The following is a 26,083-nucleotide window of genomic DNA, read 5'->3' as shown; positions in this document are numbered from 1 at the left end:
TGATTTACATTGAAGAGTGTTCTTCCTATGTTTTCCTCTAGGAGTTTTGTAGTGTCTGGCCTTACACTGAGGTCTTTAATCCATTTGGAGCTTATTCTTGTGTATGTTGTTAAGGAGTGTTCTAATTTCATTCTTTTAACATGTAGCTGTCCAGGTTTCCCAGCACCACTTATTGAAGAGGCTGCCTTTTCTCCATTGTATATCTTTGGCTCCTTTATCATAAATTAGTTGACCGTAGTTTATCTCTGGGCTTTCTGTTCTGTTCCATGGATCTGTATTTCTGTTTTTGTGCCAGTACCATACTGTCTTGATCACTGTAGCCTTGTAGTATAGCCTGAAGTCAGGAAGCCTGATTCCACCAACTCCATCTTTCCTTCTCAAGATTGCTTTGGCTATTTGGGGTCTTTTGCGTTTCAATAGAAATCATAGGATTTCTTGTTCTAGTTTTGGTAATTTGATCGGGATTGCATTGAATCTGTAAATTGCTTTGAGTAGTACAGTCATTTTCATAATGTTGATTCTTCCAACCCAAGAACATGGTATGTCCCTCCATCTGTTTGTGTCATCTTTGATTTCTTTCATGAGTGTCTTATAGTTTTCTGAGTACAGGTCTTTTACCTCCTTGGTTAGGTTTATTCCTAGGTATTTTATTCTTTTTGTTGCCGTGGTGAATGGAATTGTTTCCTTAATTTCTCTTTCTGATCTTTCATTGTTAGTGTATAGAAATGCAAGAGATTTCTGTGTGTTAATTTTGTATCCTGCAACTTTACCAAATGTGTTTTCAAAGGATTGGAACAGAATTGCTCATAATCTTGAGATGACCCAGTCTTGGGGCATATGGCACTCCAAGAGTTAAATACTTTATATAAATCTATGATAGAATTTTGTTTGTCTGGTATTTTGGAAATTTTCTCCAAAGTATTAGGATTCATTCTACTTTTATATAATTTGAGATATTTTGTATTATTTTGTTGAATTGTATGACCTTAATATGAAAAATTATGAGCGTGTTTAGACGAATCCTTTTTTGTAAAAGTCCTATATTTTCAAAACCAACTGTTTCTGATCATAATGGTTGCACTTTTTATTTCTGAAAATGTTCTGGGCTGTATTTTGCTACAGCAGATGTGCACCTTTGTAAGTTCATACAAAGATATAAAAATTTACTTTTTTTGGAGAGTCAAGACAGGATGCTTTAAAGCAAATTTTAGTCTTAAGATAGGAGTAAAGTCTATTAAAAAAAAGTCTGAGTTAATATCATAGTGGTAGTTGTGAACTGAATCCCATGTTAAAAAATCCACAGTCATGTTAGTGGAGGAGGAAAATGTGCATTTGGATGCTGAATTCTTTTCTGGTTAGAACAGGAGGACACAGCAAGAAAGTGAGGCAAGCATGTCCACCTTTGGGAGGGAGAGGCACCAAAGTTGCAGAGGTTGGAGGCAGGGAAGTCTTTCTTGAGAGACTGAGTCAAAATGAGCCCTAAGGCAAGTGGGAAATAGCTATGGTGAAGGGTCAGGTGGCCCCTGAGGTCACTGGGGACCTTGGTACTCTGTGGTAAGGCTGGGGAGTGCAGGCGGGACTGTGGGAGGGGGCTAGAACTGTACTGGGGAAACTTTGAAGGCTCTGGGAGTGACATAATCAGATTTGTGCTTTGGGAAGGCCACTCTGGCTCTGTGTGTGTGTGTGTGTGTGTGTGTGTGTGTGTGTGTGTAGAAGGGATGAAGGGAGGGTGGTACAGAGTGGGAGGGTCATTAGAAGACCATTAGAGGGCTGCTGAGGTGACCAGTGGGGGAGAGATGGCACGGTCTGCTTGGGGATGGTGGGGCAGTTTAGTTGCAGTATTTTCTTGTGGGGAGGGATTGTTGGCGAGGGCCATCCTAGCAGCACCTTATGGCTGAGAAGAAAACAGGTGGAAGCCAGGCTGACTTTCCCCTTTCTCCTTCTCTGCCTCATGTGATGATCTTAGTTCGCCCAACATTTAGAACAGGAAAGCTACATTCCAGATTTAGAGCTGATGGGATTTAAGTTTGTATTGTGATCTGTACATTCATTTAGCTAGAAACTTCACATCTTTTGGATTAACATAGGGGTTTTTATCCTTGACAAGATTGCCTTCTTGGTGAGAGGAATTTGATACAGCTGCTGCGTTTCTTGAAAAAAATCTTATCTTTTAAGAAATTTAGTATTCAAAAGAATAGGAATATTTAAAAATGGTAAAGCAAAGAGTTTGGTGCAGTTTCTTTGGTTTCTGTGTTGATGTGGCATTAGAAGCTTTTGCATTATTTAATAGCACATCCTTGCCAATATTTAAAGAGCTGTTAGCCAGTGCTCCAGGCCCCACCTCTCAAAGCATCAGTAGAGTTTGCTCTGAAATAGTGAAGATAAAGGTCTTGTTTGCAAAAGCCAAACAGTTGGCTTATAATATGCGGCATAGTCCTCTTTATAAAATAATAGGTTTGAAGTTAAGAACGTGGAAGGTAATTGATTTTTTTAAAAAGCTGAAACAAACTTTCTTGTGCGAATGTCACGATTAGAAAATTTGAAAAGAGAAAGCCTACTCTAATATTATCCATGTGAAATACATATATGCTGTTAGGTTTAAAAAATAACTTCGCTCATATACTGGCAATGATGGTGGCTGACTTTCAATTGTAGAGCCTAAAGTTGCCTTCTTAGCATTTTTTTGTAGTGAGAGAATTGAATAGTGCTTGGCCAGTGTGCTTTTGGGGCAGAAGTCAGGCATTAGCAATGATACATTTCCCTGCATTTTACTTTTTAGACATTACAAGAAGCGGTGCCAAGGGCGCATGAGGAAGCATGTGGGGGATTTGTGCCTGCAGGCCGGGATGCTGCAGGACTCCTTGGTCCATTACCACATGTCCGTGGAGCTGCTCCGTTCAGTGAATGACTTTTTGTGGCTTGGAGGTAAGGTTATCTGATGAAGATGATCAGATATGTAATTATAGCAACCGTTACTTGAGATAAGAAAACCTAGAAACAGCCGCTCTGAAAACATAGGGTGAGGGAGGGAGGCAGTCAGCTGAGCTGGCGGCGTTGGGGAGTCTTCTGGGGTAACTGCCTCGCCTCATCTCCTGCCACTTTCCCACCTAGCCCTGCACTGCAGTCCTGCTGAAGCAACCGTGCACTTTTCTCAAAAACCCACTGAATTTCCCTGTTGCTCTTTTTTGTTTTTTTAAATCACATCTTGCCGTCTGCTTATAATGCCATTCCCCACGTTAGTCACCTCTTACACTCGTTCTTCATAACCTTATGCAGGGAATTCCCTGGTGGCGCGGGCTCAGTAGGTCCACAGGTCAGCTGGTGAGTGGATGAAGACAATGTGGTGTATCCATGGAGTGGGGCGTTATTCAGACACGAAGCGAACCCTGATCACATCCTGTCAAGTGAAAGGAACCAGACACAAAAGGCCACATGTGTAATTCTGATTATCTGAAAGGTCCACAATAGGCAAATCTAGAGGCAGAGAGCAGACTACGGGTTGCCTGGGGCTGGGCAGAGCGGGGAATGGGGAGGGACTGCTGATGGGCATGGGGTTTCTTTGGGGTGATGAAAAGGTTCTACAATTAGATAGTGGTAAGCGTTGCATAACTGAATATACAAAAGCTGCTGAACTGTACACTTTGAGGTGGGTGAGTTTTATGTTATGTGAATTATATCTCAATTAAAAAAAACAAAAAAAAATCCTGCATCAAAGGACAGCCTCTTCTGACCCCTCCATGCAGTGGGTGCCTGTGGGTCTTGTAGAGAATCCTGTCTGCACGGAGTTTACCGCCTGTGCTGGCACTGCCTGTTTATGTGTTTTTCTCCTTCAGGGACCATCTCCTGGAGGCGGGAGTGGGAGGCATGGTCTGTGTGTGTCCATCATCTAGCATATTGTAGATGTTCCATAAATGCTTGTTAAATAAATGTGGTGTGAGTGAGGACTAAAATAGGGTTCTCTTCTGGAAGAAGTTGACAGCTCAGTCAGAGGGCGCATCAGCCACTTGCGGTAAATACAAGTCAGAATGAAGTAACGAAGTTCTTCAGCAGAAAGTTAACAGCATCCTGTAGAACACGGTAAATATAAATTCTTAAAATGGACTTAAATTTCATAATTTGGCTTCCTAAAGAGCATAGGGAAATAAAAGTGGGAAAGAGAAGGAAAAGATGGAAAAGAAATGAGAAACGGGCTTCTTAGGTGGCGCAGTGGTTAAGAATCCGCTTGCCAATGCAGGGGACACGGGTTCGATCCCTGGTCCGGGAAGATCCCACATGCCATGGAGCAACTAAGCTCATGCACCACAACTACTGAGCCTGTGCTCTAGAGCCCGTGAGCCACAACTATTGAGCCCATGTGCCATAAGTACTGAAGCCCATGCGGCTAGAGCCCGTGCTCCGCAGCAAGAGAAGCCACCACAGTGAGGAGCCCATGCACCGCAATGAAGAGTATCCCCTGCTCTCCGCAACTAGAGAAAACCTGCGCGCAGTAACGTAGACCCAACACAACCAATAAAGAAAGAAAGAAAGAAGAAACGAGAAACAGATAAAGGATGAAGCAGGAGGGGAATGGCAAATGGGAGTTGTGCTTAGTTTTCTTGGAGCAGTCTGTAATGACTTGTGGACTGGCGGAGCAGAGCTGAAGGTTAAGTGCTTGTACAGGGAGAATGCCACCAGGCACCTGACCCATCCAGTGATAGTGGGTGATCAGGTGCCTGTGAAGGTGGTATGCAGTGGGCGGTGCTGGGTGCTGCTGGCCTCTTTTACTCTCGGTTCCTCAGAAACGCACAGTGGGGTTTCCCATGGGCTCCAGGACACATGACATCACAGCAGATTGAGCGCAGAAGCAGGTGTGAGAATCTAGTGCACTTGTCTCCAGCCAGACAGTAAAGAAATTTGTAAAAATACAGAACAGTGCCACTCTTCCAGCGTATTGTTTTTGTTCTGAAACATAGTTATTGTTCACAAAAATTTAACATGTAATGGGCCTATTATTATTTTAAAAGGAGTGAACACATAACTATTTAAGTCCTCTTCTAGTTTTATTTTTTAATATGGTAAATATCTATAGAGGTAATCTGCACAAAAAAAGCGCTGTTGGTGGTCCTCAGTGATTTTTCAGCATCAAGGAGTTCTAAGACCAAAAGGTTTAAGAACCGATGAGCTACTGGATAAAGCTGAACACCGCAGCCCAACTTGTGAGGCGAGTGACATAGCCCAAGGTGCTTAGGCTGTGCCTGCCAGTGGTAGAAGAATGAAAGGTTGCAGCAGCTCAGTGTGGCTGCCTTTGAGAGGGAGACAGACCTGCTAGGTGTTTGCTCCAAATGGGACAGGTGCATTCAGCGTGAATGATACAGAAAAGTATTCACGGTATGATTGTAAACATCTTTTCAGTCCAGGGCACTTTCTGCTACCCCTGTCTGTGGTGGCGGCAGCTGGCACAGAGCCTGCCATGCGGTGTGAACTAAGCTGTTGGTTATGTGAATGAGTGAACGGCCTGTCTCACGTGTGCTCAGCCCCTCGGTGAAACCTTGAGCATCGCGAGAGTTTTCTGTGCTGCCAGCCTCGACATGGGCCTGCAGAATGTAATAGGGGCCATGTTCCTGTTTGTAACAAAACCAGTGATCTGTAGGTTTGATCTCTATTTTGGGGAAAAGTTGGCATTTCCACATCATCAAAGTGTTCAAATTGTTCTTAGTCACTGCAGTTTTTGCTAAGGATGGGCCACTAACTGTATTAATTGAACTTTTATTTTAATGCCCAGCTGCCCTTGAAGGGTTATGTTCAGCTTCTGTCATCTATCACTATCCTGGTGGAACTGGTGGTAAAGCTGGGGCTCGAAGGTTCCAGGGTAGCTCGCTTCCTGCGGAAGCAGCCAACAGACATCGACCAGGTAAGCTCTGCTCTTGCCTCTGTCCTGGGCTCAGTTACTGTCCTTAAGCAAGCGGGAGTAATTTATTACTGTTCCCTCTGAGTGAAACTTGACTGATGTTTAAATAAAGTATAAAATCTGTTGCGTCAGAAATCCTGCGCGTGAGACATTGTCTTCTGATTCTATTGAATATGTATTGACCGTACTGAATCTTATCAAATGATATGAATGGATTACTATGAGGGGTTGATTTCTTGAACAATTGCATAAAATTTCATGGTAGACTGACTTTGAATTTCTGTGTCTGGGTCCTTGTCATAATTTCTGTGTATTTGGTGAAGTTAGTCCCAGATGTCAATTTTAACAGCTAATTCAGGGCCTGAGGGGGCTGTTTTATTTTTATGGTTGATGAAGTTCTCTTAATGAGTGAAGTTTGATTTGCTTATATGTTTGTTAGCACCTATGAAGAGTAAAAATTCATCTTTGGAGGAGCAGATCCACAAATGCATGTTGAATGAACTTGACCTGTCTGACCCTTAGCAAATGAATTTGCCTTAGATGTTCAGGATGTAGTTTTCATACCGCATAGGTCACAAAGATAATAACAAAGGATGCAGAGATCAAGGCTCTATACAAAACTACTAGGTGTTTTTTGATCCATGAGATTTTTATAGACTTTTTCCCCCAAAGAGAAAGCCCACAGCTGTTGATGTGTATTGGATGGGGAAATGGCTTAAATGTCCTTTTCCATTGAATTATACCATCCACCATCACCAGCAGAGACTGCAGAGACCACGTTTGTGAGACAATCTGTGTAGCCACACGGGCTGAATGTGGGTGCACTCTTTATAGAACTGCTCAGATGAATCTCTGATGGTTCCTGAGGATATTTTATTGTCCTTCAACAGACTGCTCCTAACAGTTTTAGTGGAGTCTCAGTTGTTGGAGAGGAAAGTAAAGTGGGCTGAGAAATGATAAAGTCTGAGGTCTAGAATGTCTCTGCTCCCCCCTTTCCTGTGCTTCGATTCTGACTTGAGATGTCTCCTGTGGGTGCTCACCTCCTCTGGATGCTCACCTCCTGTGGGTGCTCACCACCTGTGTGTATCCCTTGTTGGTATAACTGCTGCCTCTGCTGTGAGATTTCAGCATTTCAAGTCCACTTGTCTGCTCCCGCCAGCAGCCAAGTGTTAAAATCTCCAGCATGCAGGTGACAGCTGTTTTATCTTCTCCTTAGAAGAAAGTCTGCTGTCTCTCTGGGGGGTGCCTTTTGTTGGAGGTTGTTTTATTTTATTCTTTTTCTGCGATTTGAAGAGTTACAATGTGTTGAGACTGTTCTACTCATGTAGTTAGTGCGACTCCGGAGAGTTTTTAGGGTAATGTTTCACCTTCTCCCTTTGCTGAGTAGAGGCAGAAAAAGTTTTAAGCCTGAAAAAGTGCTCTGTGCAGTAGAGAAATGTTTTTATTTAGCTGTGCATAGTGTGAAACACTTGAGAACTTTTCATTGTTGAAGACAGTCTGTGGAAAAGAACATCCAGTGAAACCTGGATGAGAGCTGAGAGAGTGAGGCTCATCTCATTTATTGGGCTGGCCAACAGGTTCATTCGGGTTTTCCCGTAACATATTCCAGTAGTTGGAAATGATATTTACTACCTTTCAGGCAATAAAGGGTCCAGAGCCATGAATGGATTTGATATCATGAATATATATGTATATGTTGCTTCATCTTGGATATTAATTTCAAGATTAGTCAGTTTGTAGTGGCGGCCTCATCTTACATTAGGAATTTATGGTATCTACTCTTTGAGGTGAAGATCAGACAAACTGATTATTTAACATTCTCCCTTGAATTTATGTCTCAGGTTCATTTTTCACCAGCAAAATAGTAGCATATAGATGTCATTTAATGCCGATGTGACCCGGAGCAAGTTTAATCTCTCTGTGCCTCAATTTCCGTATCTGTGAATGGGGGAGATAATTGTTGTACTTCCCTCAGAGGGTTCTTGTGAAGCTGCTTGAGAAACCCGTGTGGAGGATCTGGACCAGCCCTAGCCAGTGCTGGATAAACGTTAGCAGCTCTCTTATGAGCAGTGTTATTACTGTTGATTGTCAAGTGGCTTCAAGACTTGGTAATATGAATTCGTGAATAATGGTAAAAGACTCTAGACATCTCAGATCCAGTTTACATAGTTTTCAAGATTTCCTCTGAGAAAAGGGATTTTTCCCACCTCTTAAAACTGAGTTTAGTTTCAAAAATTCTGTAGTCCCTACCTCTTTTTGCTTTAATTCTCCTTTTGTTGAAAAATTTTTTAAAAACTTCACTTTCTTAGTATTCAGAGGTTAGAGGCCACTAATTCTTTTTCTTGAGTCTTGTCCATGAACCTATAAGCCTGTAATTAATGAACAAAACTTGGTTTATTAAAAAATCAATAGGACGTTCTGCAATCAATCCAAAAGGAAATGCTTATTGACTCACGAATGTTTCTCCTTTATGGTTGTTTCTACTTTCTGGACCAGTTTAATTTATTAACAGCAAGTAGTGTCATCCACGAGTATTGAAACAGCTGTGAATGCTTTAGCACCTGCCCGAGGCCAGGCTGTGCTAAATGCTTTCCATACCTTTTACCTCATAGCAGGTGTTTGAGGGTAATTATCAGTAACTCCTTCTTGCAGGTGAGGGATGGCGGTTTAAAGAGATGGGGTAACTTGCCCCAAATCACGCAGCTGCCAGCGGCAGATTTGGGCTGGAACCAGGCTGGGGTTACACTGCACAGTACGCATCCTTAATTGCTCCTCCAATCAGCCTCCCATTGACTGGTTTCCCAAACTCCTGTGAATTCATAAATGATGGATTTTAGTGATCTCAGCCTGATGAGGTCTTAAAAGAAGAGATGTCAGTGAGACTATGAGATAGAGTGGCATAGATTAAAATTGTACATTTTCACAAATGTTTTATTCTAAACTAATGACCTAAAAAGTTAGTATTTTTTATTTTAATTCTGCAAGCACTAAAAACAAAACATTAAAAATGATTACAGTGCAAAAGAGAAATAGGCTTTGACAATCCAACCGTTGCAATGACTGCTTGTTTTTCTCTAGTGAGGCTTGTTGAGAGAAAAAGTTATAAAGACTGAATTGGTTTTATGTAGTCTTTAGTGTGGAAGAAAAGATTAAGCCTCTGAATGTTGAGAGAGTAAAAATCTTTACTCTTTTATTTCCTTATAATGAATATGTAAGTTGGTTTTTATGGCTTAAGTATATTTCCTCATTTGTGAAATTTGAATAATGTTATTTACCTTGTCTGACTGTGAGATACCTTGTACAAAGCACTCAAGAGATGGTCAGTAAAAATCTGCTGTCACAATGACAGTTTGGAAAGATTAACTCTGAATACTGAAGAGGGTGGTTTATTTCTGATGCATATTCAGTGTGTATATACATATGATATATGTGAATGTGAGTTAAAGTGATAAGGATTCAGTTGCTTTTTTTAGTGCAGTATGCAGTTTTGATGAGTGTCATCCTAGTAAGATAGGGACTGGCTAAATTGCCTTAAGCTGAAGAACTTGAAGATTATTTGTACAGAACGTATATTTTTACAACTCAGAATTCATATTGCCATGTAGTCATCCACTAGAACCTTTCAGTTGCTTGGAATTTGACCACAGCCATGACGTTTAGAAAAATCAGTATTGATTATTTTCAGAGAATAAACTTATATTTTTTGTGATTGAAATTTTGATTTTTTTTCTGTACCCTTAATAGATTTTAAATAATCAAAACTTTGATTTGAAATCTGTCACTTTTCCTTTATAGAGGGAATAAAAGTGGAGCTCATGCTATTTTAATATATAAATAAATGTTTTGTATTTCAACAAAATTGTGTAATGTGTAGTTAACTGCTCTTTGGGAAGTATTTTGCAAGACACTTAGGTTACCTACTGTTGGAAGCTTGCAGACATGACTTTTACGAATGTAGAGCTGGTACAGCTAGTGCAGGATGCAAGGACTAGGAGAGCTTTGCTGCAGACTGCTAGAAGGACGGATCCTGGGTGTCAGTCTCCTTGTCTGTAAGATGAAGAGGCCGCACTGGATTCCTTCTTCTTCGAAGATTTGTTTCCATGAGCCTATTTATATTCAGGAGTGTTAATTTCAGATTAAATATTGAATACCACTCCCTTCCTGAAGCAGAATTCAGTATGTGCTAGATAAGCCTTTAGTTACAGGCTCTGAGCATCCTGTTTTTAAAAACCTTACTGATGGTTTCTTATTATACAGGCAGTTTTTGTGTTGCATCTTTTACAGCAACCTGGAAAGCCTTTTTGGCCATAGGTGGCGCTGTTGTGCCTTTTAAAAGTCTTAATTTTCCTGTTTGTGAAAGAAGACTTAACTGACGTTCCTTTAATTTGACTTCTTTGTTTAATGCTTCAGGATAGCACAATGTCCGTTATGTCTGGATACCTGGAAAAATTATCCTAGTTATATCTTATTTTTATTCTGTTATCTCAGTGTGAACATTTCAGGCATGCTGCGCAAACAGTGGTGAAATTGGACTTTTCTTCCAGTATTAGAAACCAGTGAGCCGTGATTTTATAAAACAGATAGAAGCGGTCCCTGGGGCACCTTAAAACTGGAAAATGTCTTGAGCTCCCTGAGTATTGAACCCACCGCTGTGTGTTAATTAGCGGGGGGTGATTTGGTTGGTATAGGAAGGGGCGTAGTTTTTTCACTTGGGTTTGGGTGCACATGCTACCACTTAGCCATGTGAGCTTGAGTCTGTTCTTTCTGAGTTTTCCCCTTGTCTGTAAAATAGGGACGCTAATATCTGCTTTGTAGAATTGTGAGAATTAGAAATTATGTAAAGCGTTTAGCACGGTGGTTATCTCAAAAGAGCTCTAACCCTTAGCTATTGTTTTGTATGAAGCCATCATTTTATAGTCTTTAGCAATTACTAAGGAATTAAAATAGGAAAAGCCGGTTTTATGACAAAAGCTCCAATTAAGAAATGAGTAAAATATTTGAAGAGGGTCAGTAGTTCCTGTAATTTAGCAGCAGCAGCAGAATTAGGGCCGTTATACAGTCACCCTGAACTAAGCCACAGAATTCTTGGCTAATTAGTATATGTTGGGGCTTAAGTGGGCCCGGTAATTACGCTCCTCTTTTCTCCACTAGCCAACTGAGAGAGGAGACGAGGGTAGGTGGGTGCAGGTAAATGTCTCCTTTGTTACTGATAAAGCCACATTCTCTGTGAACTTTAGGGCTTCGGGAAAATGGGTGTCTTAATACTGTATCCTGGAACTAGAGAGACTCACCCAGTTGCAGGCAGCTCGGGCCACAGTGGGCTTCCTATCAGGAGACCTGTCCCCATCATGCTCAGGGCTGTCATGTCATGGAGCTGAGCATCCTGGGTGCTTCCCAGGGGTGGCCAGCACCCGGGGGAGAAGAAGGGTTTCCTATGCCCCACTTGTCTCCCAAACTCCCTGAGCCCACTCCTCACTCCACTAGTGTGAGGAGGGCTAGCCGTGGGCCAGGGGTCAGGAGTATTGAGGGAGAACCCTCCTCATGGCCCGGAGGAGTGGGGAGGAAGCGTCCCTTCCCCCGGTTTGAACAGGTGGTGGGGTGGGACAGAAGGATGCTCCCCAAGAATTTATAAATAGGGAAATAAGGATGTCCTCTGGGACTTAAACTAGCAAGGAAACTCTAAAGATGATTAGAAGGGAGACAAGCGGGCATGCTTCATAGTTAACAGTTGTTGAGCACCTAAAATGTGCTACATACTTTTCTAAGCATTTTACAGAAACTAACTTAATCCTTTAATCCTCACAACAACCAAGTGAGGTGGGATTGATTATTATCCCAATTTTACAGTTGTGGAAATTGAGGCACAGAGAGGGTAAGTAATTTGACCAGGGTCACAGAGCTAGAGAGTGGTGGAGCTGGGATTTAAACCTCAGCAGTCTGGTTTCCAGAGATGGGCTTTGGGTGTTTAGACGTGTCAGCCCATCTGTGGCTCTCTATGTACATCTGTCCATCATTCAGCCTGGATAGGGGAAAAGGGAGAGTTACACAAGCATTCACAGCTGTGTCTCAGCCACTGTCCATGCACCATGACCAGCATTCATTGTGGTCTAGGCAGCAGGTCTGTTCCTGTAACAGAAATTTAGTCCATCAAGTTAATCTAGGAAATCCCTCTTGCTCTGCATCTGTCCATGCTTGCCATGTGGCCTTCTGCCTATGATTGGGCTGTTGAGAAAATGTGCTGACTGCTAAACTCTGATATTTTAGTCTGATCGATAATTTTATGTCTCGTTACATTAATAAGTTAAACCTCTGGTTCCCTTACATCAGTCTCTTATGAGTTTAGTTAAAATGAAGTCAGTCCATTGCAGGCTGATGATGCTGATAATATAATTTCTGAGCACAGTGAGGTCATCCTACCCGTGGAGACCTGGCGGGAGGATGCCCCTTCCTCACTGTGATTTCTTCAAACAGCACCAGTTATTATCTCCCTACCCCCTCACACACACAAGACGAGAAGCCTTCTGAGTAGGCCAGAGAATCAGGTAGCAAAATCCATCGATCAGGAGACTGTTATATACATAGAAGTGGGTTTAATAAAAGGAAAGGGCTTTCAGGGAGTCCAATTAGATGTTAAAATCCATTTGGTAAAAAGCTGTCCAGTTTTTGTGGTTGAGCTTGTTCTTTGCTGTTCGAAAAGATTGGATTAGATGAATTACCTTAAAAGGCAGAAAAGGGTCGTTTCAGGTGGTACATCCACATCCGTGAGAAGTGATAGTTGACTGCCTGTGTGAGGCATGAGACAGAAAGGTTTTTACAAACTTCGTAAAACCACCTTAAGAGCTCTGCCATCTCAGCATACCTAGCGTGGGGCCCTGTTTGTTCCTGGATGCCCTGAGGGGTCACGTAATTGAGGATCAGGATACTGACTCTGAGGCATCAAAAAAGTCTGGATCACGTTCCCTATTTAAAGGTAGGGCACAGTGTAATATATTTCACCAGGTTTTTCACTGAACAGGAAGTTTTGAGCACTATCTGGACATCCCAAATTCCCTGAGGCTCCACACAGCTGAGTATCCCCTGAGTACCGGTCTCAGCACTCGTTGTGGGCACAGTGTCGTGGGCGTGTGATGGAGCAGCAGCCCGGCTCTGCATCCGCACTGCAGGCTTTCTCACCCCGGTCCACCTGGTAGGGCTGTCCTGACAATCACACATCGTGGCTGTCACACATCGTGTTTGGCACATGGTCGGTATCCAATAGAAAGCAGCTGTTTTTTATTATAATCGTGGCTTCCAAATTGCAGGGATTTTTAGTCTGCATTTAAAAATAGAGATTGCAATACACAAAGCAGCTCTTAAGAAGCATCATGGGACCTATTCTCTATATGGACAATTGAATACATACGCTCTTTCCGTAAGAATGTATGTTATTGGGACATACCTTTTTGAATCTTGTTCACATGTTTAAGAACGATTATTGCTAATGATAAGCAGGACTCTTGGACCCAGTACCTCTTAGGGTGTGTTTGCCATCATAGGAAATTATATTCTACAGAGAAGGCTCATTGGGTCTCATTGGTATTTGAATGGTTAAGCAGATGATCAGGGCTTTCAAAAACTTCTTGATAATAATGAAGTGAACTGTTTTGTGCTGTAAACTAACTACAGAGCTACTTCTAAACGTGGGGATTCCTCAGCCTGTGAAGTGTGCAGGACTTCTGCGTGTGTGTGTGTGTCTGTGATTTTAGGAAGGTAAAAATAAGTCCCGTATAGCCTTCTGATAGCTTTCTCCTCCAGGCCAAGGTGTGGGCATATACTTACACAAATAAATTGATATTTTCTGTCATTTGGCTTATTTGTGGGAATAAGAAATTTTCATACTTGTTTCGGAGGAGTTGGGGAGCATGCTCTTAGGAAGTGGGAAGGGGATGAAACAGGGAGGCACTTTAGAGTTTGTGCAGAATATGGGGACTGGTAGCTTTTTTCTTTTTTTCCTTCTAAAGCATAAAGGCACTGAATTGTAACATACGGTTACTCAGAATTGCTTTTTTGATCAGATACAAGTGTCTTAGATTTTTCAAGGCTATGTGAATTATGAAATGTGATTTAGTAGTTATCTGTAAAAGTGGTTTTGTTTTTCGAATAAAAGACCATAATCTGTTCTTTCTTCCAGGGGCACAGGAAGTTCTCATTGATCCAGGTACATGATCTACGTGCTTCGTTTCTTTGGTTCTTTTTACGTGCTTGTTTCACGGTGGTGTGAATGAGTGCTTAACGTGTCTGGATTATGATCTTTGGAACACATTGATTTAAGTAACTTTAAATCAGAACTGTTACGAACCTGATTGTTGTTTGGTCCTTGTTTGGTGGGGCCCCCCGTTGATTTATGTTGTCTGTCGCAGAGGGGCATTCTTCCTCCAGCATGGTCAAGTGAATGATCTGCAGTGTGCCTTTAAAATCCTCTGAATGCATTGAGCATGCCTGTCCTGTTAATTTTGAATTGACTACTAGTAATGACTTTGCTCTGATTCTGTGGCTTATGCTCCTCTCAGTGTGAATTTGAATTCTCTGTTGCATTTCATGTGTGTGTTCTTAAAAGGGAAAGACATTTTGCATTTTTTACAGAGGTGGGTTTTCCTTTCCCCTCTTAATGCCTTCTGTAATTAATACAGCAAAAATCTCTTTTATTGCAGTGCTTAATTATTTCATAATGAGCTCTGTTATTTTCTGCCTTAGTCAGAAACAATGACAAAGAGTAGTGATAAAAAATGCAAACCCTCCCTTCTTCTGAGCGCTAGAAATCAGGTGGTCATGCTTACACACGCTTTGTGACCAGCACATTTACTTCCATCTCACTGTATCTTGCTTCTGGAATGAAATTGCTTCAGGTGTTGTAGATTTTTGTTTTAACATTTGTGTTGCATTCTTTCTCTTGGCTGTTGTTTCCTGATGCAGTTTGTGGAAAGCATTTTCCTTCCTCTAGGAAGGGAAACAGATGCTTTGTTTTGTTTTTAGGAGACCTGAGTTGCTGATGAGAAAGCAGTTGTGGGTGGGCTGAGGAACTGAATGACACTCCCTCACTTCCCGCCCGAAACTGATGAACAATGAAATCAATGTTAGATGTACTGGTATTTGACTAATGGAAGCTGTTGAGCCCAGACTGGCTAGTTATGCCTGATGGAAAGTACCGGATTCACTTGTAGGAAAATTAGGTGCTTTACCAAGTAGAAGTAGCTTAGAGCTGTCAGAAAAACCAGTCCTATGTTGAGATTAAAAAAAAGAATATAATATTTTTAATTTCGGAAATTTTTCAAAATAAGGTTGTGTAGAGGTGTAATTGAGTTTCGAGCACTGGGAATGACGTGAGGGGGCTGTTGTTCACGGACGTGTCAAGATCCAGTGGTAGAGGTTGAAGCTTGCAGGAAGGGATGCAGAGCCAGGGTTTGGCGTCCCAGGGCACCCTCCACCGTGGGTCCAGAGTGAGGCTGATGCAGACTTGATCTCCCTTCCCCGAGGGAGAGCGAGGAGAGCACTGAGATTCTGCCCCCATCCCACCAATCCATTCCTGCCCCGGGGCCACACTCCAGTTCACCTGGGGCCCTCCTAGCCCCTGCCCATGGGGCCTGTGTCCCAGGACTGGCCGCAGCCTTCTCTTCACCTGCCAACGTCTCATCTGTCTTTCAGACGTTCTCTCTCCCTCTCTGCCCTTTAAACCCTGGCAGGTGTGTTGGTGGTCAGCCTGTGGGTGGGGACCCCTGGGAGCAGTGTGCTGTGATGCTCCTAAGTCTCTGCATCTGAACAGATAGCCTTCTGTCGGGGGTGACAAGACTGTTCGGCTTCATAGAAAACCCAGCACGAAATTATATCACTTTCATTTCATATAAATTATTTGAAGCAAACTGTTTCAGAGTTTTCACTGCTTGCTTTCCTCATGACGGTTTCGAAGACCAGAAGAAGGAGTTTGGTTGTCTTTGGTTGCTGGCTCCTCTGCTTGTTTGGTGTGGGAAGCGGGGTGGGTAGGGAGAACCAGGCGTCTTCTCCAGTCATTTCTAGCAGCTTAGCTTCTGAGCCCTTGATCGGCATTTGAAACAGAGTGCCTCGTGGTGTCACACTGTTATTTCTTGTTATTTCTGAATATTTCGTGTACATTCAATAGCTGTTTCAAGTGAAATGATCTTTTGTTCAATTTCAGTTAACTCAAACTTGCTTTTCTCATTTTTATGTAGATGGGAGTTTCTTCTTCCTATAGTAAAAATTAGCGATGTGAAGGCACTGGTCCAAGGTGCTTTTTTTCCTTAGCAGTTCTAATACAATGCACCCATTAAAATATATAGAGGTTTTTACTCTGCCCAGAGGTGTGTATCACCGTCAATCTTGGACATTTTCATCACCTCAGGAAGAAGCCCTGTACCCGTTAGCAGTCACCACTCACTTTCCCCATCTTTCTTTTGCCCCAGGCAGCCACTCTTCTGTCTCTCTGGATTTGCTCGTTCTGGACATTTCATATAAATGGAGTCATACAACTTGTAGCTTTTGTGCCTGACTTCTTTCACTCACTTAGCATCGTGTTTTCAAGGTTTGTCCCTGTCGTAGCCTGGATGAGTGCTTTGCGTTTTGTCTTTGCCGAATAGTATTTCACCTTATGGATAGACCGCCTTTTGTTTACCCCTTCATCAGCTGATGGGCATTTGGGTTCTTTCTACTCCTTGGCTGTTAGGAGTAATGGTGCTACGAACATTTGTGTGTAAGTTTTTATGTGAACATATATTTTCACTTCTTTTTTTTTTTTGGGCACACGGGCTTAGTTGCTCTGTGGCATGTGGGATCTTCCTGGAGCTGGGATCGAACCCGTGACCTCTGCATTGTCAGGCGGATTCTTAACCACTGCGCCACCTAGGAAGCCCTTCACTTCTTTTATGTATATGCCTAGGAAGTAGAACAGCTGGGTCATATGGTAATTAAATGTTAAACTATTTGAGGAGCTGCCCGTTTGTTTTCCAAAGTGGTTGTGCTGTTTTATGTTCTCACCAGCAACGTATGAGAGTTCCAGTTTCTCTATATCCTCATCAATATTTGTTATTACCTTTTTTTTTTTTTTTGGCAGTTCTGTAACTTTATTTGAAAATCAACAATTAGTTCTCATCCACATTAACTGTCTGTAGATTTTTGATAGTGGTGACAGGTACATAGGTAACCAGTGTACAGAGCTTGTTTGGTGAATCTTTGTCTTCATTGTGTCTTCTGGCCCCTGGATACAATACCGGTCGTGCCTTGTCCCTTTGGCCCAGCAGTTTTGTTGAGCCTGGTATCAAGGTGCACATCTGGAGTTCCCATCTCCTTCAAGGCACATTTCTGGATTTCTTTGAGTGCCCAAGGGGCTCGCTTCTTGAAACCCACTCCATGGTTGCGCCTGTGAATGTTGTTAGTGTGTTCTCTGGTCACCCCCTTGTTGATGGAGGATTGGCCCTTCTCGCTGCCCTTCTTTGCGGGAGCCATCTAAATCCAGGCAACAGGGAGGCTCAGAGCGGCATGCAACAAGCCCAAGCCAAGTCCTGCCTGCTGCCCGGCCTCCCGCAACCACCCTTGGTGCCCCTGGAGCTCCAGGTCAGGGTGTTATTATCTTTTTGTTTATCGCTATTCTAATAAATGTGAAGTGGTTTCTCTTTGTAGTTTTTTTTTTTTTTTTTTGTGGTTGTTGGTTAAAATGGAAATGGAATTTTTATTTGTATTTGTAATTATTTGTGTACGTTTACTAATATTAAAATATAAAAGTTTGCCATTATATATATAGTATTTCTTTTTAAAAAATTTTTATTGGAGTATAGTTGATTTACAGTGTGGTGTTAGTTTCAGGTGTACAGCAAAGTGAATCAGTTATACGTACACATATATCCACTCTTTTTTTTTAGGTTCTTTTCACATATAGGCCATTATGGAGTACTGAGTAGAGTTCCCTGTGCTATACAGCAGGTTCTTATTAATTATCTATTTGTATATAGTAGTGTGGATATGTCAATCCCAATCTCCCAATTTATCCCTCCCTGGCCTCACCTGGCAACCATAAGTTTGTTTTCTACGTGTGTGACTCTGCTTCTGTTTTGTAATAAATAAGTTAATTTGTACCATTTTTTTTAGATTCCACATATAAGCTGTATCATATGCTATCTGTCTTTCTGTGTCTGACTTACTTCACTCAGTATGACCATCTCTAGGTCCATCTGTGTTGCTGCAAATGGTATTATTTTGTTTCTTTTTATGGCTAATATTCCATTGTATACATACACCACATCTTCTTTATCCATTTCTCTGTTGATGGACATTTAGGTTGTTTCCATGTCCTGGCTATTGTAAATAGTGCTACTATGAACATTGGGTGCATGTCTCTTTTTGAATTATGGTGTTCTCCATCTCCTTGTAGTTTTTATTTGATTTCCCTTGTAGCTATTGATATCGAGCATCTTTTCATTGTGCTTATTGGACAGTCGTACATTTTCCTTGAAAAATGTCTTTTCATATCCTTTATGCATTTTTAATTGAGATATTTGTCTTTTTATTATTGAGTTGTAAGAGTTCTTTTTATATTGTAGATACAAGTTCCTCATCAGATATATGGTTTGCAAAAATTTTCTTCTATTCTGCGTGTTGTTTTTTCACACTTGATGGTGTCCTTTGAAGCATAGAAGTTTTAAATTTTTATGAAGTCCAGTTTATCTAAGTTTTCTTTGTTGCTTGTGCTTTTGGCGTCATATCTAAGATCTGAGGTGTTTTATATAAACTTTATATATAAAGCAATTTAGCTCTTGTAATGGTCGAGGTACTTGTTGTTATTCCCCAGTCTGTAGATGAGAAAACTGAGATGCAGAAAAGGTCACTGACTTGCCAAGGTTACAGCTAGTTAGTGATGATGTGGGCGTTGACACCCACTCGTTTGTCTCCAGCATCTGTTCTCTTAACTACCATACTCTATTCCTTTCTATGGGAATGTTTAATTAAAGTCTTTACTTTGATTTCTTACTAATTTTTTCCTCGTTAGGGGCCTCATCTCTTCATTTACCTCGCAGAGCTCAGTTTAGTTTTATTTTACGTCTAATGTAGGTGGAAGCATGGCTGTCAGTTAATTTCTGAGTTACTTACCCTCCAGTGATGATTGTTGCTAATTGACCTAGCGAAGTCATACTAAAGTCTCTTCTGGTCATTACACTGAAAGTAGAGTCGTGGCTGCAGAACGCTCTAAGAAAGTGTTTGGTTGATTTTATTTTGCTAACCAGTGAAATAAAAACCCCAGTGTTGACATAGATTATAAATAACTTTCCAGAGTAGGGTCATTGTCTTCCTTATATTTCATTTTTTTGGTCACAGTGTCTAGATAGTGCCTTATTGTCCGGCAGATTAGTTAGAACGTGGTGCTCATGAATCATTGTAATGACAGAATTTTGACAACAGTGTCTGTTGTTTGTTTCACAAGGAAAAAGATAATATAGAAATACTGCTCAGGTTTATTTTAAAAGTCTAGAATTTTGAGAAGAGTTCCACAAACCATACAAAGGTATTTTCACTAATTTTAGCTCTGAGACACATTATGGTTACATAGCAGAGTAAATTTATTAGCTAGATTTGACAGGAAAAGTATAATATTGATTATTTGTTTTAATTAAAATATTCTGCCTTGGATAAAGCAATTAGTGCCCATGAGTGAACAAAATAAGTTTGCATACATATATGACATGGGGGCAGACTTCCTACATATATATTATGTTTTGATCTCTTTTTCAGAGTATTTTTATAGCTTTTCAACAACGTTCTAACTTTAGAATTCTATTAAAAAAATCATCACTGTGTGTAGTGCTGTTTGTACTGAGTTTATCCTGTCTTATGCATAGAATTCCACTATCTCCTAGGTAAAGATTTTCCTCTCATTATGCTGAGTTAGTGTCAGAGTTACAGGAACTGTAATTTCTAGGTCTTTGCCCTTCATGTAGTTGAAGTTGGCTATCAAATACGATTTTCCCTTTGTTTCTTGGGTTTTCATTATTCAATTAGAATTTTTAAAATGAATATGTTTTAATATATTGTACAGATTTCCCTAGAAACTTGATGTGTTTATGCTTTTAAGTTTTCAGTTTATGGAAACCTTAAATGTACTCTTGTTTTTATTTTTTAAATTTTATTTTATCTTTGGCTGTACCACGTGGCTTGTGGCATCTTAGTTCCCTGGCCAGGGATTGAACCCAGGCTACTGCACTGAAGGCAGTGAGCCCTAACCACTGGACTGCCAGGGAATTCCCTACACTTATTATTATTATTATTTTTTCACATTTTAAAGTTCTTTATTGGAATATAATTGCTTTACATTGTTGTGCCAGTTTTTGCTGTACAACAAAGTGAATCATCTGTATTTATACATATATCCCCATATCCCCTCTCTCCTGCAACTCCCTCCCACCCTCCATATCCCATTCCTCTAAGTCATCGCCCATCATCAAATTGATCTCCCGGTGTTATGCAGCAGTTTCCTACCAGCTATCTGTTTTACATTTGGTAGTGTACATATGTCATTGCTACTCTCTCACTTCATTCCAGCTTCCCCTTCGCCCCCCCACCCCATCCTACTCTTGTTTTTAAGTAGTTACTTTTCACTAGGTATTTGTTTCTCTTTATAGTGAAGACTTTTTTTCAGTGAACGAATGGGTATGTATGTTTTAAAAAATATTTTTCCTCGTTGTAGAAGTTATGTTCATTGTGGAGGATTTAGAAAATAAGGATAAGCACAATAAGTAAATTTAGAAATTACGTGTAATCTCTCCAGTTAGAGATAAGTTGTAGTAAGTTTTTTTTTTTTAATATATATTTATTTATTTTATTGGCTGTGTTGGGTCTTCGTTGCTGCACACGGGCTTTCTCTAGTTGTGGTGAGTGGGGACGACTCTTCATTGTGGTGCGCAGGCTTCTCATTGCCGTGGCTTCTCTTGTTGTAGAGCACGGGCTCTAGGCGTGTGGGCTTCAGTAGTTGCGGCAGATGGGCTCAATAGTTGTGGCTCACGGGCTCTAGAGTGCGGGCTTATTTGTTGTGGTGCACGGGCTTAGTTGCTCCGCGGCATGTGGTATCTTTCTGGGGCAGGGATCGAACCCATGTCCCCTGCATTGGCAGGCGGATTCTTACCCACTGTGCCACCTAGGAAGTCCCTGTAGTAAGTTTTGAAATCAAGAAGTATAACTTTGTTCTTTTTTTTCAAGATTGTTTTAGGTATTCTGAGTCCCTTGGATTTCCATATGAATTTTAGGATCAGCTAGTAAGTTTCTGCAGAGAATCCAGCTGGGATTTTGGTAGGGATTATGTTGAATCTGTGGTCACTTTGGGGAGTATTGCCATTTTGAGGATATTGTCTTCTGATCCGTGAACATGGGATGTCTTTCCAGTTATTTAGGTCTTAAGTTTTTTTCAACAATGTTTTGAGTTTTCAGAGTGTTATTTTATACTTTTTTTTTTTGTCTTTATACTGAGGATAAGTATACAAAGTAATGGGATCAGAAGTTACTTGTATTTGTTCTTTAATCCTGCCTGTCAGTATAATTATGTTGTTTATTTGAAATATACTAAAGCCCACTTGTTTCTATTTGTATTCCATTATCAATCTTTATTGATAGATTCTGTTTTTACCATATGAATCATGAACATAGTTCCAAAAGTCAAACTCTATAAAAAGACATGCTCAGAGAAGCATCACTTCCTTTCTTCATCCCTCCCACCTTGTTGCCACCTGACCTACGCTTGTAGGTAACTAATCTCAGTTGCTGCTGGTTTTCCCCCTCTGGTGTTTTTTGTTATTGTTGAAAAAAAAAATAGATATTCTTATTTCTGCTTCTTGTGTACTTCGCTTTTTTTGTTTTATTTTTAATTTTATTATGTTTGTGTTTACCAATATATCCTGGAAATCAGTTCATATCAGCTTACAGACATCATCCTCATTCATTTTCACTACATGTCCATGAACCATGTTTTGTTTGACCAGTCTTCTCTATGTGGACATTTTGGTTGTTCCAATACTCTGTATCACAAATGACGCTGCAGTGAATAACCTTGTACACATGTGTTTTTGTGTTGTTAGATTTGTGTCTTCCTCATAAATTCCTAGAAGGGGAATTACTGGGTCAAAAGGTAGACATGTATGTACTTTTATTAGATTTTGTCAAATTTCTCTCCATCAAGGTCACACCATTTTGCATTCTCAGTGGCAGTGCGCGAGAGTGCCTTTTCAACACAGGTTCACCCACAGAGCCTGCTGTCAAGTAGGCATGTGAGAAATGGTATCTCTTACTGTTAGTGAAGTTGAATTTTTAAAAAGTGTTTAAAGGCCATTTTTATGTTTTTCTTTTATGAATTATCTGCTCATATCTTTTGCTCATTTTGTTCTATTGAATTTTTAGATTTTTTTTCTCTCAATTTTCATGGCCTCTTTCTATATTAGGAATGTTAGCCTGTGGGGATATGTGTTGAAAATATTTTCTCTCTGATTGTTGTTTATGTTTTGGCATTGTTTATGGTATTTTTCCTATATTTTCACATAATTGGATTTATCAATTTTTACAATTGCCTTTGGATTTGAATCACATTTAGAGAACCTTTCCCTATATCCAGGTTTGAGAGGAATTCTCCCATGTTTTTTGAACTTCTGTTATACTTTCCTGTTTTACATTTCAATCCTAGATCATTTGGAGTTTATTCTGGTGTTTGGTGTGAGGTGTGGGTCTGGTTTTATCTTTCTTCAAATGGCCAGTGAGCTGTCCCAGTGCTGTTTACTAAGAAGTCCACCTTTGCCCCTGTCATTGGTGGTGCTGGCGGAGTTTATCACACACTTGCTGGGCTTGACATCAGGCTTGCTGGCCGCGCTGTCTTCCTGCTGTGCTGCTGCAGAACAGGGCTGGTGGTACGCATGTGACAAGGTTTTTGTTTTCTCAGTAGGGGAGCAGATATGTGTGACCTTGTGAAGGGCCAGCCCGTTAGCTGTTCCTGGAATCATTGCCACACTGGTGACTGCCTGTTCTAAGCCCTCGTTGTTCTCCTCTTTTTACGGTTTTGCCTTTATCTCTCCTGCCTCATTTGTCTCTGCTTTATTCACTCTTATTTCTGCTTTGTTCTACTCTTTATGGACTTTCCAGCTTGTGCCTCCTACACAGTCTTGCATAGGATATGCCCTTGTGATTTGTTTTTCCAACTTTTTCCCGCTTCTTAACTTTGCTGTTTCTTTTCCTTTCCTCTAGCCTGGGTTTCAGCCTGCCTGTAGCATTGATTTTTCCTGTCTGTAGACTCCTTGTTTCACTGGTTCACAATAATGTCACATTTGGGCTGTCAAAACTTTATAGATGTCAAGAAAGATCAAATCCATTGTATACTAGTATTTTTAGAGTGTGTTATTCTTTTATTGAGTGAAATTAAATCAGTCTGACCCACTAAGCTCTCCCGTGAGCTATGCTCTTTTTACCTTCCTACAGGTCATATTCTGGGTTGCTGTGTATGCCTTTTCCCCCAGGCTCAGTACTGGAGTTAAGCAAATCATTAAGGGAACGCCCATCATCAGTGGCATCCTTTTTTTTTTTTTTTAAAGATGGAGGTAACGTTTGTTCCTTCTCCCTCGTTGGGGCCTTTTTGGATGAAGTGAGGTACCATAGGAAGAATGAAGAACCCACCTCATTCTCACCCCCACTCTTTCCCTTCCTTTCTCCAAGGGAAAAGAGTAAAATTCAACAACATAAAGACAAATTATTAGAGCTAATGAGGTAAATCAAGATGATGTATCATCTATTAACTGTTATTTCATGCCAGAAACAAATGTATTGTAAACATGAAAACCACACAAAGCAGGATAGTGCTGTGGTTAAAAATGTAGGCCTGAGTTCGAAACCTGCTCTGGAGTAACTGGCTCTGTAATCTGGAGAACTGGTAGGAATGCTCAGCTCTCTAGGACTTGTTTCCTCCCCTGCAGAAACAGGGCTCACTAGGAGTACCCCTTTCGTAGAGTTTCCATGGGTTGTAAATGAGGACACACGTGGACACCCCCTCACAGGTTCTGGTTCCTCATTAGTGCAGAATAACATAGCTTTTGCTGTGATGGCCTTATGACCACCCAGTGTAGACTCTCAGTGCTCCGAAGGGATGCCTTGTATTTTGGAGATGGACTTCTCAGTTCTGTAAGTCCCCAAGGATTGTGTCATTGGGCCTTGCTGATTTGAATCTGTTCTCTAGAAAGTGCGTGTTTTAGATTTTTTTTCAGGCATGCGTGCCCTTTTCTTTTATTATTTATAGTTCTACCCTCTCATCTCTTGCTGTGATTTTCAGTGAAATCTGTAGAAAAACAAAATCCTAAGCCACCTGCCTCTTCCCAGTTCTCTGTTGTGGTTCTTTCTTCCCCGACTAGAAGAGGATTTTGCATAGGAAATATTCTTTGTTTCCCTTTTCTTGGAGTCTCTCTGTCTGTCTGCCCATCTTTCACCTGTCCGTCTATCCATTTATCTATCCACCCACTCTTCTGTCTTGTTCCAAAAAGCATTTGAGGTAGCCTACAGAATAATAGAATACCACATGAGCAGGTGAGAAAAAAATGGGGTCAAATTTAGACAGCAAGGTGAGGAGATGAGCTTGCGTGAGGGTTGCAGGCCATGTGAGACACATGCCTTTGCCCGGTGAGTTCTAAGATCAACCGCAAATGTGTGCCTGAGTCTCCCAGCAGACATGAGGGAAACAGGATTTGTGTGATATGCTCATGGTCTGTGAAATAAACAAGTGGCTTAGGAGAAGCCCAGCTTTTCCTGCTATGAGGCTTAGGAGAATATTTTTTGAGAGTTCTGTGAAATCAAAGAGTGTTTCATCTTCTTCTTTATTTTCGGTCAGTGTTCTATGTGTGGTTGGTTACATTCTATAAATGGAAATGTCTCCAGAACTCTTCCCTCTGTGAGTTTGATGACCAGGAAACTAGGTAGTTCTGCTTATTGACAGGGTTTGGCCAGAAATAGAAAATGACAGCCTCAGAAATGGTGCCAGTATTTATAAGTGATGTTTTTTTCAGTGCTGTTCAGTTCAGAAAGTACTTTCACATAGTTTATCTCTACTTGAGGTTGCAGGGTGGTCTCTTGCTGGCATTAAGAGCTTAGCGCTAGAGATAATGCACACTGACTGCATTGCCATCAAGACAACTAAGCTAGTGATTGTAGACATGCTACTTTTAAATAATGCATTTCATGTTCTTTAATAAAAAGTTTCAACAGGGAGGAATACTTATTGTGAGTTAATTGACATTTAATACAATGCTTTGATGGTAAGACTATTCTAGGGAGTGTATAAGCTGTGAAGACTTTGAAAATGGTTTCATTATTTAAATTTCAGTCGGGAATACTCAAGCTTTATCTTATTTGTGCTCCTTTTTTAAAGTAACAAAGAGACAAGTCAGAAGAAGCAAAAGATTATTTCTTTTCTTCCTCTCGGTTTGCAGGTGCCCTCACCACCAATGGCATCAATCCAGACACCAGCACTGAGATTGGACGGGCTAAGAACTGCCTCAGCCCTGAAGACATAATTGACAAATACAAGGAGGCCATTTCCTGTTACAGCAAGGTGCCGTTACTCTGCAGAGCCTTTGTGTAACTGTGTTGTTTTAATCAGAAGTTCCTCTTTTACATTGTGTAATACTGCTGCAGTATCTCCTAATTATTTGTTTCTGTAAGTGTTCACATATTATTATTCCCCAGTGCATAATACTGTATGCTGAAAAATGGCATCTGTTGATTAAAAATAATGTATATTTAATTTAATAAGTCTGAGAAAAGGGGGAAAAGAGGCTGTCACAGCCCTGCTACTCAGAGATAATAACATTTTAATATCTATTTTCTGTTCTTTTTGTCGGTGTACATTATATCATAACAGTGGTGAGCATTCGGTATTTATTTACGGTGTGGAGACCTACATTTTTCATTTGGCAGATTATGTGTTTTTCTGTGTTACTGAATATTCCGTGGCATGATTTTTAATCACCTGTATAGCATTCCGTCTTGTGGATGCACCATTCTTGTTACTTTGGACTTAAAAATTTTTTAAATTCCAAATATATTTAACTGAAATGCTGAAGAAAAAGGACCGCGGTTGTACAGAAGAGTGGTATCAAGTAAAAAAGGAACATCCCCTACTTCCCCTCCCCTTATTCCCTGAGA

General features: G+C 40.8%; 1 protein-coding gene and 1 pseudogene across 4 annotated transcripts in view; one reads left to right on the top strand and one right to left on the bottom strand.

The window, feature by feature from the left end:
• TRAPPC9 (trafficking protein particle complex subunit 9) overlaps positions 1-26,083 on the top strand; it is a 490,667-nt gene that overhangs the window by 16,181 nt on the left and 448,403 nt on the right. For 2 of the 4 annotated variants that reach the window (XM_057735068.1, XM_057735070.1), the window contains 4 exons: positions 2,780-2,925; positions 5,762-5,890; positions 14,058-14,084; positions 25,369-25,490. In XM_057735068.1, the coding sequence (XP_057591051.1) occupies positions 2,780-2,925; positions 5,762-5,890; positions 14,058-14,084; positions 25,369-25,490 (424 nt within the window). The remainder of the gene's footprint in view (positions 1-2,779; positions 2,926-5,761; positions 5,891-14,057; positions 14,085-25,368; positions 25,491-26,083) is intronic. The other 2 variants (XM_057735071.1, XM_057735069.1) reach the window with 1 other exon arrangement.
• Positions 17,017-17,380, bottom strand: LOC130853350 (60S ribosomal protein L31-like; annotated as a pseudogene).

This window comes from Hippopotamus amphibius, chromosome 5 (genome assembly GCF_030028045.1).
Source record: "Hippopotamus amphibius kiboko isolate mHipAmp2 chromosome 5, mHipAmp2.hap2, whole genome shotgun sequence".
In the NCBI taxonomy this organism is placed as follows: domain Eukaryota; kingdom Metazoa; phylum Chordata; class Mammalia; order Artiodactyla; family Hippopotamidae; genus Hippopotamus; species Hippopotamus amphibius.
The sequence above is the reverse complement of the archived record's forward strand: the minus strand, read 5'-3'. Positions and strand labels throughout refer to the sequence as shown.